Raw genomic sequence first — 17,410 nt, forward strand, 5'->3', positions numbered from 1 at the left:
AGCACATACATAAGCAAAAAAAAATTATTTTTAATTAATTATACTGAAATTTTTCTTTATTTCAGGATAAAAGAAAAATACAGGAAGAAATTTCACAAAAAAAGTTGAAAATAGAAGAAGAAAAACTAAAACATCAACATCTAAAGGTAACTGATGATTATTTCGATTTTATTTCCTTGATTTGATATTCAAATATCCCACTGGTTCTCAACTTTCAATAGGAAAGAAGCTTTAGGAAAGAGAAAATTCCCACCACAGTTCTACCAACATATTAACTACCAGAAAGAGGCCAACATGCTAGAAATATTTGCATATGAGATTAGTACCTTCTGGCAAACGTGTAGACAGTAGAAAATGTGGTTTTATTACTTTGATCCTTTGGTTCTGAACTGATACAATTTGCTTCGGTAACCTTGAGGATTCAGCCTTGAGAATCTGGCCCCAATACAGTTTTACTTCACATCACTGAGGAAGTGAATACAGCTAGGAAGTTTCTTTTGAAATGAATGAAAGGCCAGCCATTCCCCAGGGGGAATGGAGCAAACAGAATCTAGCTGATCAAGGATGCTTGTGTTTAAAAGCTCAGTGAAGCCGAAGTTGTTTGGGCCTGCTTCGAGTTTCTGCTTTTTGTTTTTCCTGAGCATGAGATCATAACCATAAATAAATATCCATTTTTAAAATCAGACTTGACATCTTTCACTGGGTGTGGTCATTTTGTAATTAAAGCTCATTGAATCTCAACATTTTTATTATGTGGCTTAGTCACAGGATATAAGCAAATGACCAACAGAAGTTGCTTGTGAACAGACCCAAGCAGGAAACTGAACTTATCTGGCAGAGCTATCAATAGATTTCATAAATTCCCCTCAATGAAACAATGGGATCCCATACTTCAGTCAAACTTGCCAGATTCCGTTAGAACCATTTTTTTTTTCCTATGGAACAAGTAAATCACTTCTGGAGATAAAAAATCATTTAAGATTTCAGTGAGACTCTGTTGTCTCGGTTCTGTAACTTGTTGGTTCTGTACAAGTTGACATTTCTGTTATTTGATGGACAGTTGTGAATTGATTAACCTGTTGTCCTTATAAAATATAACGTTGAATTTACATGAGAGGTAGATGCACTCATGTACTCTCTGAAAACTGACAAAACATAAGCAAAATTTGCCAAGCTATTTCAGTGTAATTCAAATAAAATGAGTCAAATGTAGAACAATATTTGAGATAGATCATTTCTGATTTCAAGACCAAAATATTCTCCTTTCTCTCTCACTCTCTCTCCCTGTCTCTGTCTTTCTCTCTCTCTCTCTACACACACACACACACACACACACACATTTCCTGTTCCTAAGTAAACTGATCACTCTTTAGCATTCAATGACTGCTATCCTTGCAGAATGGAAAGATTATACCTGCAGAGCTCACAGAAGAATAAAGGACTTAAATGTCTCCTCAGCTCATTTTAGGAAGTAAAGGTCACACGGGAAAAGCCTGAGTCATGGAGAAGTCCAGTTCTGAGGTAGCCCTTCATTTTAGCACGTGCCAAAAAAAAAAATAGTCCAGAAAGTAATACACAATCATCTCTATTGATTTGCTTCCTGGAATCAATCAGGAGGCTTCTTCAAATCCAGCCCAATCACAACATTCATCATATATATACAAAGTACAAATGCAGGGACTGAAATCCTGCCTGCAGCCCCTCGCCAACCATGCACACTGGCCCAGGACTGACTGCTTGTACCTGAAGCAGGAGCTTTTCATAGTTTCTCTACAAAGATGATCTCCATTCTCCAAAGCTGTTCACTGACCCAAAGGGGTATGGGTTGGAAAGGAGGAAATGACACCTAGAGAGAAAGTATTATATTTTTAAGTGTTATATTTAAATGACTGTATGAACATACGTTCTCTAATTGGAGGTGGCCAAAGAAGATTCCATTAAAGACGTGGAACCCAAGCTGAGTCATAGCTGATAAGAATTTGTATGGATATATATGGGGCTTTTCAGGGACTATGCTTTTTTGGGGAGCGGAGGGCTTGAATTCAGGGCCTGGGCTCTGTCCCTGAACTCTTTTTGCTCAAGGCTAGCATTTCTACCACTTTGAGCCACAGCACCACTTTCAGTTTTCTGATGGTAAATTGGAGATAAGAGTTTCATGGATTTTTCCTGCCCAGGCTGGCTTTGAACCTTGATCCTCAGATCTCAGCCTTCTAAGCAGCTAGAATTACAGGTATAAGCTGGTGGTGCCCAGCAGAATATGCATTTATGAAGCACCTACTATGTACAGGGTGCTAAATTGGACACTGAGAATACAAAATAAATAAAAGTTTATCTATTTCTTAAAGTGATAACTAGTCCATAAACTCATATCTTTTAGGAGTTTAGAAAGGGTTTATCAGGAAAGCAGAGAGAAATAGAAAAGGAGAATGGGGCAGCTTCCAACATGAGAGAGGTGTGACTGGAGAAGCTCTGGTCCATAAACTCATGATGACATTTGTCCCAAACAGAGCACAGAGAGAGGAGTGATTATTTCAAGAGAGATCCAAGTGTGCAAAAATCCTTGGTGATTCCAAAACGGGGGGGGGGGGGGGGGGGGAGGAGCAGCGGGGGGAATGGTCCAAATAAGCAAAGGTTATTTTAAAAATCTATTCTACAATGCCTTTATCAAGTTGAGATAGTTCCTTTTGGCCTTGAGAGTTGCTCACCCTTGTCTTACTTTCTCCCTACACTGGCCCTGGTTCCCAGGACTCTTGCTGATTGCTTGACAGCCAACTAGAATTGCACTTGAGTGGCCCACGCTAAACAGCATAAGCATAAATGTCCAGCAAGAGTTTCCACCAGGAATGGGACACATGTTTCCAGATGTTGCAGTGACTCACTCTGCTCTTTAGCTCCCAAATGTCATGATTATCCCCATGACGCACACAGGAGGGAATTTCCAAGGGTGTCATTAGCAGGCTGATATTCAAACCACTCAGGTGTGTACACTGGGAATCTTCTTGCCTTGTAATCACACCTCAGCCCCAGCTGTGCTGCCAGGAGACACAAACTACCCTCAAGGGAGAAATCTTTTCAGTTCCTAGTAAGAACCTGGTGCATTTTTATTCCAAAAGTCTACTGAAAATGCTATCTACAATGTAAAATGCTTCCAGCAAACCTTTCTGATTGTTGTTAGGGTTGTTGCTGTTCTTATTGCTCTGTTGTGACTGTTGTTGTTTTGTGCCAGTACTGGGGCTTGAAATGGGGTCCTGGTGCTCTCACTTCACTTTTTCTTTCCTGTTAAGACTGGCAATCTACTACTTGAACCACAGCTCAACCTCTAACTTTTTGCTATTTAATTAGAGATAAAAGTCTCAGAGACTTGTCTGCCATATCTGGCATCAAAACACCATCCTCAGATCTCAGCCTTGTGTGTAGCTGGGATTACAGGCATGAGCCACCAGGGCCCAGCCCAATGAACCTTTCCATAAAGAACTACCAAAAGATTATCACCTCAAGGTCACGTATTTTCATTTAGATTAGCCAGTACTGGAGCATGAACTCAGGACTTACACTCTAGTTTACCTTCTTTGTTCACTTTCTGACACTACTACTTGAACCACACACCACCACTTCCAGCTTTTTGGTAGTAAATTGGAGATAAGTGTCTCAAGGATTTGTGTACCCATGCTGGCTTTGAACTGTGACCCTCAATTCTCAGTCTCCTGAGCTGCTAAGACTACTGCCAAGAGCCAGCCACTAGCTCCCAGCTTCATTTAGTCCTATGGCTTTTGATTTTTTGTTCTTTTCCCTTTGTAGTGCTAGACTCAAACTCCAGATTTCACACATGCTAAGCTAGCAGTCTACTACTGAATTACGTCCCCAATGCCAAAATAGCTTGTGATTGAGATTTTAATTGCCATGAAATAGATCTTATTATGTTTGTTAGCTTTATATTCAAAAGCACAAATCCATGATGTAAAAGCAAATTAATTGTTTTGATAAAAGCATATTGACTGTGTTTGCATTACCACAACTTGTAATCCCACTGGATTGTTTTTATTTTACACCCTAATCCTATGTTTTACAACTTCAGAGTTATTCACCATAATAACTTGTGAAGTAAGGGAAAAAGGGACTAAGGACCTAGAATGTAGCCCAAAGTTAACCTAATCAACAATTATTCTCTGTTCCAATAACTGAGTGTCTTAGATAAACAACTGACTGGAACTATCCTTTTGCATTGGGCACACGCGCACACACATACACACACACGCACACACACACACACACACACACACACACACACACACACACACACACACCATTCCTGGACTTGGTGTCCCTTAACTTCTTTTGCTCAAAGCTGGTACTCTATCACTTCAGCCACAGCTCCATATCTGACTCTTTTTTTGTGGTTAATTGGAAATAAGAGTCTCATGAACTTTCCTTTCCAAGCTGGCTTTGAACCATGATTCTCAGATCTCAGCCTCCAGAATAGATAGGATTACAGGCATGAGTCACCAGTACCTGGTGAGAAGTCTCAGTTGTATCTGTCTCCAAACTATTCCATGATATTTATTTGTAATTGGTGCAGTGGGTAATTTTCTTTCAAAAAAAAGGCTGAAATCTATGACCTTAGTTAAAATAACCATCTTTTGATAACTACCTAGCATAACTAAATTTAATTTTTTTTGTTCAGAACTAAAAATATCCAGTGGAATTAATTTTACCATCATTTAAAAAAAAACACAGAAGGCTGGGGATATGGCCTAGTGTTAAGAGTGCTTGCCTCATATACATGAAGCCCTGGGTTCAATTCCCCAGCACCACATATACAGAAAATGGCCAGAAGTGGTGCTGTGGCAAAAGAAGCCAGGGCCAGTGCTCAGGCCCTGAGTCCAAGCCCCAGGACTGGCAAAACAAAACAAACAACAAAATAAAATAAAATAAAAAATAACACAGAGAAAATTCTTCCTAATGGCTCCCAGTTTAGTTGTAATCTAAGAGGGGAAAAAAGGCCCAGGAAATAAAAGTTGCCGTTTTGTCATAATGAATCCCCAATGAATAATTAACAACAAATAACAGAAGATAATGTAGAGAGGTTCAGTAAATCCATATGACTTCCCTTTGCTTCCAGAAGAATGGGAGAAACTCAAATTCCTTAAAAATAATGCACTGTCTATCCACTTTCCACGTGAGATTAGAGGCAGGCTAAGTCCTTGCAAAGTTACAGGTGTGTTTCATTCTTTCAAGTCTTCTCCATTCAGATGCAACAGCTTCATTCTTCCATGTAAACTCATGAGGATCTTTTTGTCCACATTATGAAAATAAGCCTTTCTGTCTTGCTAAAGTTGACGGTTCACCAATATTTAGAGCAGTAAACCTTGTGCATCATATCATTGGGATAGGCGGGGGATGGGCATTACAGAAGTCTAGAACCAGGGAAATTTCCAGAACAAGTGGTATGTAGTAGGAAAGACAGTAATTATCTACTACAGAGCCAAAGGCTACCACTGAATTCATTTGCAATACAATAGTAACTCTCTGTTCCCACACAAGTTTTGGAGGGAGAAGTCAGTGTATGATGTCATGAGGGGACCCCCAAAACAGCTTTCAGGAGCTTACAACTTGGTGAAGGACACAAGATGTACACTCAGCAACCAAAGAAATAACAGTAACACATGGCCCTCTGGGGTCCCTACCTGCCTCAGTACATGGGGATTCAGAAGACAATTCATGGAAGGTGACAGTGGAGGCAGAGGTGATGAGGAACAGAGGTTTTCATAAGGACTGATGGGGTCTGAACTAGACCTGAAATGATAAATGGGTTTTGTGTTGTTGGTAATAGTGATGGTGATGGTGTGTTTGTGCGCACATGCGTGCATACATGCATGCGTGCATGCCAGTACTGGGGCTAGAAGTCAGAACTTCAAACTCTCCTTTAGGTTTTTGTGGGGTTTTTGTTTTGTTTTTGCTTAAGGCCAGTGCTCTACCATTTGAGCCACACCTCTCCTTCTAGCTTTTAGCTGGTAGTTGGAAAGAAGAGTCTCACAGATAGACTTTCCTTGTCTATGCTGGCTTCAAGCTGAGATACTCAGATTTCAGACTCTTGAGTTGCTAGTATTACAGGCATAGCCACCTATACCCAGCTGAGAAAGAGGAGTTAGATACACAAAACCTGGCTTTGGAAGGGAGTCAAAGAGGGTTCAGAGGAGGAAAAGTCCATATTCAGGCAGCTAGTGAGAAAAAATAATAATAATTCCTTTTGACTATGTCCACTATTGTATACGATTCAGAAGTAGGAGATATTAGAAAATTGTTGACTGCTAGCAAAACATTCACTCCTATCCCTGATGGCAGAAAAAGGCCTTGCGGGAGAAATGGCTTCTGGATGGAGTCAGCAATGGACGAGAGCAGGACGAGATGAGGAAGCAAAACCAACAAGACCAGCACCAGATCCAGGTTCTAGAACAAAGTATCCTCAGGTAAGACCCCCACTGAAATACCCCATATTTTGGCTTTGTCATATGTTGAATGTAGAAAAGCCATTCTTATTTTCAGAGGCACTTCCATTCAGATTTCTAAAGTGGTTTTAGGAGACAACAATAACAATGTGCTACAAATATCACCCAAGCATAACAACACCAGACTTCTCTCTCAGCTGCATTTGGGGTTACCCATTCAACTCTCTGCCTGTTCCCTGAGATACTGATCGTTTAGCATTGTTGAAGTAGGCATGCTACCTGAAGAATTAGGGAGGACCAATGGAAAGGATGACCAGGATGACCACTGTCAACCTTCAGTCAAAATACATTATATGCAGGAATCAAAATTGAACAATAAAACCTGGTGAACTTGTTTTAAGAATAGGAGGGAGATACTGAACACCAATAGCTCACACCTATCATCCTAGCTACTAAGGAGGCTGAGATCTGAGGATCATGGTTCGAGGCCAGCCTGAGGATGAAAGCCCATGAGATTGTAATCTCTACTTAACAACCATAAAAAGCCAGAAGTGAGGGCTGGGGATATAGCCTAGTGGCAAGAGTGCCTGCCTCGGATACACGAGGCCCTAGGTTCGATTCCCCAGCACCACATATACAGAAAACGGCCAGAAGCGGCACTGTGGCTCAAGTGGCAGAGTGCTAGCCTTGAGCGGGAAGAAGCCAGGGACAGTGCTCAGGCCCTGAGTCCAAGGCCCAGGACTGGCCAAAAAAAAAAAAAAAAAGCCAGAAGTGAAGCTATGGCTCAATTGATACAGTGCTAACCTTGAGCAAAGGAAACTCAAAGACCCAGGCCCTGAGTTCAAGTTCTAAGACCAGCCAAAAAAAAAAAAAACCTTCAGTTGTTTGTTCAAAGATATGAAATGCTTTCAAACTAATAAACAATTAGTTAAATAAAGTAGAATTTGGAAAACTTTATTCTTTGAAAGTCAACCCTTAGCTAAAACTCTCTTATCAAGTCTGGCTTATGTTAATGACAGCTTTCTTAATTCTGCAACACTGAACCCTTGTTTCTAACTGGGAACTAAAGTTTATCCCTGTTAAATCCTTGCAACTGCTCATGCTTCTTGCTTCGCCTCAGAACCTTTCTGAGGAGTCTTTCCACATACTGAACCCCTATAACTTTCTCTGCACCTGATGATAATTGAACTGGCCACATCTGCTCAGACTCGGCTGACAACATTCTGAGTAATCCCAAAATATTTGTTTACTAGGACCCCAACTGTTTGCCTTTAAACATTTCCTGAATGCTCTTGAGAATGCCTTTCAAGGCTAGTGCTCTACCATGTGAGCCACTTCTGGCTTTTTTGCTGTTCATTTGGAGATAAGAATCCCTCAGATGTATTTGCCTAGGTTGGCTTGCAACCTTGATCCTCAGAGCTCAACCCCCTGAGTAGCTAGGATTACAGGTGTGCGCCACTGGTGCCCGGCTTATTACCTAATTTCTGACATCTTACTACAATTTAATCTTAGATCTTCAAGATGTTACTAACCTATCACTACTCCAAATGATTTTAGCCCACAAATATAAAAAGAATGGTTCATTTTTTAAAAGAATCTTGTACAAATTAGGAAACACTTGTATTTAAAATAAGTCATTTAGTCCAATAGTCCTAAAAATATTTTTTTAAGAAGAATCAATGTCTGTATCTCATAAATGAAGAAATGAGCTCAGAGACACAAGTGTCACAGGGTCAATAAAGGGTACACTTGGCCTAGAGCAACCTAGGTTCGTGCTCTGTGATTGGAAAATGAAATGAGAGCTATAGATACAATAGATACAAATGTTCTAGAAATGGTAATACAGCTGACTAGGACAAGTATCTGTAATTGCTTTTGTTTGGGGATTTTACTCTGTATGTACGTGTGTGTGTGTGTGTGTGTGCATGTGCGTGTGTGTGAGAGAGAGAATGAGAGAGAAAGAGAGAGAGCTGGGACTTGCACACTACTGAGAATTGCACTATCAATCAGCTTTTTCACCCAGGGCTGGTGGTCTATCACTTGAGCCATGCCTCCACTTATAGTTTTTGCTGGTTAATTGGAGATAAGTTCATTGAACTTTTCTTGCCCTGGCTGGCTTTAACCCATGATCCTCCAATCTTAGCTTCCTGAGCAGTTAGGATTATAGGCGTGAGCCACCTGCTCCCAGCTTAAACTTCTTTGTTTCAAGAATTGTCCTGGAGCTGGAGGCCTGACTCTGTGGGAGAGCACCTTCCTGGCAAGTGTGAGAACCTGGGTTCAAACGCCAAGACTTTAAAAAAAAAAAAAAAAAAGGAGGAGGAGGAGGAGGAGGAGGAGCAGGCAGAGAAGAAGAAAGAGGAAGAGGAGGAGGAAGAGGAAGAGGCAGAGGAAGAGGAGGAGGAAGAAGTGGTCCTAAAGAGATGCACTTGCAGAGAACTAGTAAAGAATGTTCATCCTTGAGGCCTGTTGGAGGCATGTTTATTTAATTAAAAAAGTGCAACGAACAGAATGTTCCAAAGCAACATAGAAAGATGAAGAATACCTGTACCTCTGCAACTAGCTTCAATCTGCTTCAATCTCCTGTTTGTTTTGAATTGCAATGGAGCCAACTGATGAAGCTGAACGAAGCAGAGTTATCCTCATTCTCTAAGCAGTGAAAGGAACCTAAAGCCAGAATGTGATTTATCTCCTGTCTTAGGCGTATGCTCAGGGGTGACTTTTTTTATTCTGCCAACTCCCTCCACTCTAGAATAAGAGTTAAACAGGAACATCAGAATAAAAACTTGACTACTGCTCACAGTCCATAGCAAGGCCAAATAAGGTTTTCATCCTTTCTCTGCCCATAATTTTATGCAATGAATTCAAAGATCTGACCTTTGCCATTTAAAGCCCTGTTTTCTAACTGGAATACATGAGCTTGGCTGTGGTCATCGCTTTGCTGACCTCAGTTTCCCTGCCTGTAATGGTGGACAATTACAGCTCACACAGAGAACTGTCGTGAATACAGTAGCTTCCAGAGCAGCCGACACTTGCTAGGTGTTTGAAAAATATCAAATACTACTCTTGATTAAAAGTCAAAAAAAAATACAATATTACCAAGAGTTCTTATCCAGGTGTTTTTATTTGGGGCCAACATCTCCCCATTTTTTTTATTTAATTACCAAGAATAGTTTTCTTGGAATAAGATGAGACTGACACCCAACTAGGATTCCTAGAAGTAACTGGTGAGCTTTTTTTTTTATTGATTCAACAGCTAAAATGCAGAAAGAACTTAATTTTATAGTATATTTACCATAGATTAAGCACTAAACACTTTATGTGTCTTATTTTATTGAATATTCAGACTTTTATAGGTAAAACAGCATTTGTAGAAAATAAATTATTCCAAATTATATAGCTAAAAAGTTAAGGGCTAGGATTTTATTTCTAATTAAAAGTTCTAATAAGCTGGGTGCTATTGGCTCACATCTGTAATTCTTGCCATTCAAGAAGCTGAGATCTGATGATTGTGGTTCAAAACCAGCCTGAGTAAACAAATCTGAGAGACTCTTACTTCCACATAACTAGCAAAAAGCCTGATAACTAGGTGATAGAGCTCCAAACTTGAGTTTAAAAAAAGCCAAGTGAGACCACAAAGCCTTGAGATTAAGTCCCAGTACCAGTACAAATACACACACACACACACACACACACACACACACACACACACACACTCGTAAGTCCTAATTGTTAGGAAATTGAGTTGTGAGGTTATCCAAACAAAAAAAAAGGCAGAAAGCAAACTCAACTGATTTTATTCCGGAGTGAAACTTGGGAAGGGCCACCAAATCTCATTTAGCATGGCAGAAGGGGAAATGGTACAGCAACATACAACTAGGGTCTCTTTAAATATTAGGCAGAAAGAGTGAAGCCAGTGGGAGGAGATGGAAGCTGGGTGAGATGGAGGTGGGGTGGGTGATTGAGGAGTTTCAAGGTGTCACCAGCCTTTGTGTTTCCCAGGGGGTCTTGGTCTCAGGCTCTCATCCAAGACCAATGGTACATTTGTTCAAAGGGAAGGGGAGGGAGATGGTTGAGCTCAGTTTGCAGCAAGGGCATTTCTAAGATATGGCTGTCGGGGGAGATGGATGTTTTAGGTTAAATCATTTTCCATTACTAATTATGAAACAAAATTGTGCCTCAGGATCCTGCAGAAAAATTTTGTGAAAGTTCAAACCTGTAAACTCTTACTGTAAAGGCCCATTTTATTTCCAATCCATGCTATGATTTGACTCTCAAGTGTATCTATCACCTTACAGAGAGCCATTCACTTGATAATTTAACAAAATTAAACATTGAGAGGGTTCCCTGACTCACACATAACCTTTAAGTAAAGCAGGACTCCTTTCTCATTTTTCTCCTCTTTTCTTCCAACAAGAGGTAACATTTCACCAAATATGTGTGTTTCCATGGTTTCCATCCCTGAGTCACATTCTTAGCATTGAGTATTCTGCCTGGTTTCCAGATTAATGCCTTTGTATGCAGTGTTCCCAGAAGCTACCCTAAACGTCTTCAGAATCACGGCTTCAGTAGATGTTCACTTGGCCTCCCAAATGGGCCTTGCTCTTCCTTGTGACTCCTGAAACATCTACTTCCTGCCTGGAGGCACAGATGCATGCACTTCCCATCCAAACACTGGCATGCTCCCACTGAATAGGCCTGCTTTGAAATTCTGTTCTGATACCTCACTGCTTGCCTCTGTCCTACAGCCAATACACCCAACGCAATGCCCAATACATCCCCCACACCCCGTCAGGAAGTCTCCAAAACAGCTGAGTGTTCAGCACCATTCAGGTCCTGCAATCACCCTGTGAACCCATGACCTCCCTCTCTGCCCAACTGCCTCACACAAAGTCACACTTTGCCCTCCTGATCTATGCCCAAAGGCCCCTGGAGCACCTGACAGAGAAATATCATAAGCATAAAATGTAAAAGGGTGCTTCTACACTCTTATTCCATGATTTAAAATTTTACAGAGAATTGACTGGGCACTGGTGGCTCATGCCTATAATCTTAGCTACTCAGGAGGCTGAGATCAGAGGATCTGGGCACCACCAGTTCCTGAGACTCTTTCCTTTATAATTAGCTGGGGAAAAAAAAGAAGAAGAAAGAAAGCCATAAATGGAACTGTGCCTCAACTGGTAGAGCACTAGTCTTGAGCAAAAAACCTCAGGGACAGTACCTAGGCCCTAAATTTAAGCCACTGGATCAGCACCAAATAAAAAAATAAATCTAATTAATTAATTAATTACATAGAAATGAATATGCTTCATCCAGACATAGTACAATAACAAAGTTCAGGCCCAGTTTGATCTAAAGTAACACAATAAACATTATTTCTGATACTAAGATTAGGAATAATATGAATCCATGTGTCCATACATATCAGCAGCACAGAAATGAATACTAAGAAGCAGAAATGTGTTTGTGGGGGGCAACAAGGTGGGGCACAGGAAGGGAGGGAGAAAAGATGAGCAAATGTTGATATATCCATTGTATGTTAGGGAAAAGTTGAACTATAATGAGTATGGGGATGGGTGGAGAAGAATGGGAGAATCATGGAAGGGTAGCATTGTACTGATAACCTTATGGAACTGCGACCTCTTTGTACAACTACTTAATAAAACGAATAAAAATAAAAACAAAAAAATGTAAAAGGGTAGCAACTGCCAAGGAGAATGATTCAAACACAGTGCATTCGCTTTGAGAAGCATAAGCTATTTAGGATTAAATATTCTCCAGTAAGATTGTTTCGTTTTTACATTCTCCAAAATGCCCTTCTCACCTTCTGCCTCCTTTGAATGAATTTTCACTAAACAGTACCGGCTCCCTCCACCATGCAGTACAAATGAGCAAGTATAGCAGGAGAAAGGCTGAGGGGAAAACTTTACCTCAGCCAAGGCCACACCCCACATAAAGTAAAATACTCTTCCATAAACACAAATGGAATAGGAGAAAAAGACGTTCAGTACTCTTGAGAGCAATCACCTCAGTTAACTCACAAAAGAAACTAAGCAAGACCATTTTCAAGAGGAAATTAAAAATATTGATATCAAAATACAAAAGTCAGTCATGTTGTTGCTGTTGTTGTTGTTGCTAGTTACACGTGATTTAACAAAGTTTAGGTTATTGTGATTTCTATGCAAGTTTAACCCCTTCTTAATGGTCTTGCCCAGCTGTGCAGTCCAAATGCACCTTAAAGAAATCAGTGTTTCACCAGACACAGTGTTTCATGGGGCACATTCCACCTGTATGAAAAATATCACATTCCAAATGCCACTGCCTTCTTGCTCCCATCCAGCTAACCACACCTAATACCATAGAGCAGGAAGCTAAACAAGCTGTTCTCTGTGGACCAAGAAAGACAGGAGAGAAAGAAACAAGAGAATGGGGAAAAAAGCCCACCATTTGTTTTTTAATATGTTTGCTGTTGCCTAGAAACACTTAAGAAATTATTCTGAGGCTGACATATGAGTCAAAATAATTTCAAGCATGTTTTTCACTCTCCATATTTGACTAATTGGCTTACCAGATTTGTAATCATTCATCTATTATTGGGTATTTTTTTATTTCCCAGATTGCCTGATTATTTTTAATTCAGGAGCCTCATTGTTAACAAAAGAAGCTAAGTAAGTCAAAATTTCATCAAAAAGAGAATCCTATCCATACCACCAAAATACACACACACACACACACACACACACACACACACACACTTCTATTACAATGTCTGGCACATAGTAGGAATATCTGTGAATGCACAGATTGATAAATAGATGACTGAGAGATGGAAGATATGGATAGACTTCCAAATACTACCTCTTTAAGAGGACTAGCTAAACCTTGGTACTAACTTGAGCACTAACAAGCTGAAAAAGAAAAGTTTGATCTTTAAAAAAAATAAAATAGGGCTGGGGATATAGCCTAGTGGCAAGAGTGCCTGCCTCGGATACACGAGGCCCTAGGTTCGATTCCCCAGCACCACATATGCAGAAAACGGCCAGAAGCAGCGCTGTGGCTCAAGTGGCAGAGTGCTAGCCTTGAGCGGGAAGAAGCCAGGGACAGTGCTCAGGCCCTGAGTCCAAGGCCCACGACTGGCCAAAAAAATAAATAAATAAATAAAATAAAATAAAATAAAAGAGAATCTGGAGGCAAGACCTGGAGGATCATGGTTCTAAACCAGCCCAGGCAGAAAACTGATCAAAACTCCATCTACAATTAACTAGCAAAATGATAGACTGGAGGGTGACTCAAGTGGCAAAATCTCCAGCGATGACCAAATAAGTCAAGCAAGTGCAAGGAACTTAAATCAAGTCTCAGTATCAGAAAAAAATAATTTAAGGGCAAAGTTATATGGTAATGGCATTCTGGGTTTTTAGGCAATGAATGGTCTGTTTTAACATGTCACCATCACTTCATTGACTTCCTCTCCATTTCTTTCTCCTCATGCTCTTTTACTTCCTTATTCTCACTTCTCTGTATTCTCTCTTGCTCATATATAAGCATCTCATCTACTTGTTAGCAGAAAAAGGACTAAGTGGCAATTGGCCTAAAATAAGTAGCCATCACCACAGTCAGCTGACAGGTAGACTAGGACTGCTGCTGAGGGCTCTCCCTGTACCCAGCTTCCTCCTTGATGGAGGGCATCTTCTGTCCTAAGAATTATTCTGAACAATTCTCTGAGAAAAGTGTTTGCCATCTTATACAAAGACACACAGAGAGCTGGGGTGTAGCTCAGTGGTAAAATGCTTGCCTCGCAGGTGCAACTCTCAGTTCGATACCCAATAAAAAAAAAAAAAACACAGAATGCACAGAAAAATAACAAAACAGAATTTTTCAATCTACCTGTGGTTATACCATGACCATATGTAGGTCTTTCTGACTTCAGACCCTTTCCTCCATGTATCATAACACTTATTCTTTTTTTTCTTTCATAGTTTTTTTTTCATTTTTAAATAATGGTACAAAGAGGTTACAATTCCATAAATCAGGTTATAAGTACAATGCATCTTGATTAAAAAGACCTCTTTCTGTCATTCCCCCACATTTATTCTTGATTCATTTCCTTGAACATTCTTGAGGACACTATTGAGAATTAAGGCAATGTCTTCTGGTTTTCTACAGGAGATTCCAAAATTGTAAGCTCTCCAAAGCAAACATATTTTTATTGACCTATCCTTAGATCCTTTGACTTTTCCAAAGTGCTTTTATATTAATTTTCTCATTCAGAAGGACATGCAGTGTTTTTATACAAATTTCAGACTCAGACTATTAGTAAACTTGTCATATATCTTTGGCTGGGTTAACCAAAGAAGAAGGAGGAGTGAGGAGGAGGAGGATGGAGAGGAGGAGGAAGAGGAAAAGGAGGAGGAGGGGAAGGAGGAAGAACCAGAAGAAAAACAGGAGGAGGAGGGGGATGGAGAGGGTAAGAGGAAAGAGGGAGGAGGGAGAGAAGTAAGAGAAGGAGGAGGGGGAAGAAAACAATCCAGAATTGGGAGGTGGATTAGTTTCAATGATCCATTCTCTGAGTCTTGGTCACACACACACACACACACACACACACACACACACACACACACACATTCAAAAAGATAGACATATCATATCAGAGAAAGGATTTGTGCTGCCTTAGGTCCTAGACTTCACTTCCTGGGACATTCCCTGTGACCAGCTTTCCAGCCCAGACCACATCCACACCCATGCCTGCAATTCATCCTTTACCTGTCGTAAGGAAAATGTCACATCACCTCTTTCAACCACCCAAGGTTAACGGGCCCTGTTGATTATTAGGATAGGAATTTATATTTTTTTGGTCTTCAAATAATAAGGCCCTATTTGAGGAGTCAAATAAGAACAATTAACACTAAGAAGAAAAGCAGAATAGGAAATATAGTGTTTCTTCCCTTATATGGTTAGGGATAAATGTTAAGAGTTATAAGGCTCAATGCCAATGGTTACTTCTAAGTAGAGAAAGCTAATGACTGCTGAAAACATCAAATACATGTTGTCATTTCATTATATACTAATAAGTGACTTATTCACTAGAAATATTTGTCTCCACGATTTTTTGAAAAGCTTATCAGGATCATCAGTGGGCAGATCTTCAGCTTATTAGCCATATTTTGGCTGAGAGTACTTGAAGGATCCTGGTAACATTCTTAGCGCCTGAGTAGAGGTCAAGTTGGATTATGATTGCAATTATTTTGTTGTCATTAAATGTTTGGCATGTACTGCAATAGTCTCCTCATGCTGTAATTAAGATCTACACAATTCAGCTTCTTTCCTGTTGAGATGCCTAAACCAACCAGTACCATGGGCCATACCAACACTAGGGTGGGTATTGATTCACATTCATTTGAAAATTCCTCTTGTAACTTGTACATGACCAAAGCTGATTCTCTACAATAGGAAGCTTTCACTTCCTATTATCTCTGACAAATGGAACTTCTCATTTCTGTACTACTGCTGTGATGGAGAGGGATAGCTTTTCCAAGTCTCTCACTTCTAATGTGAGCTGCCTACATAGAAGTTTCAAATTATGTTCACATCATCTGCCCATAAGATAATTAATTAATTAATATTCACAGAGTTATATTCAGAGATGAGATTCACCACTGAAAAAGCTGCTCGTGTAAAATGATAGTCTTCTACTTTCTACATGGAACAACAAAGCTTGTTAAAGTTGGTTTGGAAAGGAGAGAGGGGAAATGAGAGAGCATGGCAGAGGAAGTATGAGTCTGATTAAGGTATATCATATGCATACATGGACATGTCAAAATGAAACCCTCCTGGACAGCTAATTGATTCTAATAAAGTATGTGGGAAAATATTCAGCTTTCTAAACATCTGCTGTTTGCAACTATCAGAGCAGATGGCTTGACATTTGTTGCAATGTCTTTGTTGGTTAGCCCTCCACTTCTAGTCATCTTGAAGCAGAAGCACTGGCTGTGGGCCAGTAGATAAGCCTGTAATCGTAGCTATTCAGGAGACTGAGAACTGAGGATCACTTGAGGTGTGGCTTGGCCAGGAAAGCACCAGCTAAGGGAGAGGGTGAGGTCCTGAGTTCAAGTTCTAGGTACCAGAACAACAACAAAAAAAAGCTACTCTATTTTATTGCTTGCTCTGTTCTTAAATGCTCAGGATTATAGCAATTGATCTCGCTCCAGGGGAACTCAGTATCTGATGTTTGCCAAATGCCATTGCGTCATCTGCCATGCTTCTTGTAACATGTGGCTGTTTACTATGGTAGGTTAGATCTTCTTTGCTGTACACATGCTCTTTGACAGTGGCTAGTCTAATATCCTACTGGATATTATAGAGCAGTTCTTGTTTTCACCTACATTAAAGTTTAATGCTTGATTCAACCATTGGTTAGGCTCCGAATTTCTCACTACCTACTTTTGGATTGTATGTAGTTAGGTTTTGTTGGAAAATATAGGGTTTTTTTTTCATTTATTTATTGTCAAAGTGATGTACAGAAGGGTTACAGTTTCATATGTAAGGCAGTGAGTACATTTATCCAACTTGTTACCTCCTCTCTCATTTTTCCCCTGCCTCCTCCCTCCCCATTTCCCTCTTTCCCCATCCATGAGTTGTACAGTTGGTTTATAGCATATAGTTTTGTAAGTATTGCTGTTGTGTTGGTTTGTCTTTTTATTCTTTGTCTCTCGGATTTGATATTCCTTTTTCTCTTTCATAGTTCCAATACACATATATAAATATCCAAAGTACTAAAATCAATTACAGTGATATCAGGGGTAAAACCACAGGAAAGAAATACAAAAGAAAAAGGGCATAATTTCACATTATGTTGAAAATAACAACAACGATATACCACTTGTTTCTATAACTTGGAGCTCATTTCAGTTAGCATCATCTTATGTGTTCATAAGGGCATAGCTATTGGGCTATTGTGATCTTCTGCTATG

General features: G+C 40.0%; 1 protein-coding gene across 1 annotated transcript in view; it reads left to right on the forward strand.

Moving 5' to 3' along the window:
• Nucleotides 1–17,410, forward strand: part of Palmd (palmdelphin) — a 65,877-nt gene that overhangs the window by 20,287 nt on the left and 28,180 nt on the right. The window contains exons 2-3 of the mRNA XM_048352024.1: nucleotides 66–146; nucleotides 6,343–6,467. Coding sequence (XP_048207981.1) covers nucleotides 66–146; nucleotides 6,343–6,467 — 206 coding nt within the window. The remainder of the gene's footprint in view (nucleotides 1–65; nucleotides 147–6,342; nucleotides 6,468–17,410) is intronic.

Source organism: Perognathus longimembris, chromosome 7 (assembly GCF_023159225.1).
Source record: "Perognathus longimembris pacificus isolate PPM17 chromosome 7, ASM2315922v1, whole genome shotgun sequence".
NCBI lineage: Eukaryota > Metazoa > Chordata > Mammalia > Rodentia > Heteromyidae > Perognathus > Perognathus longimembris.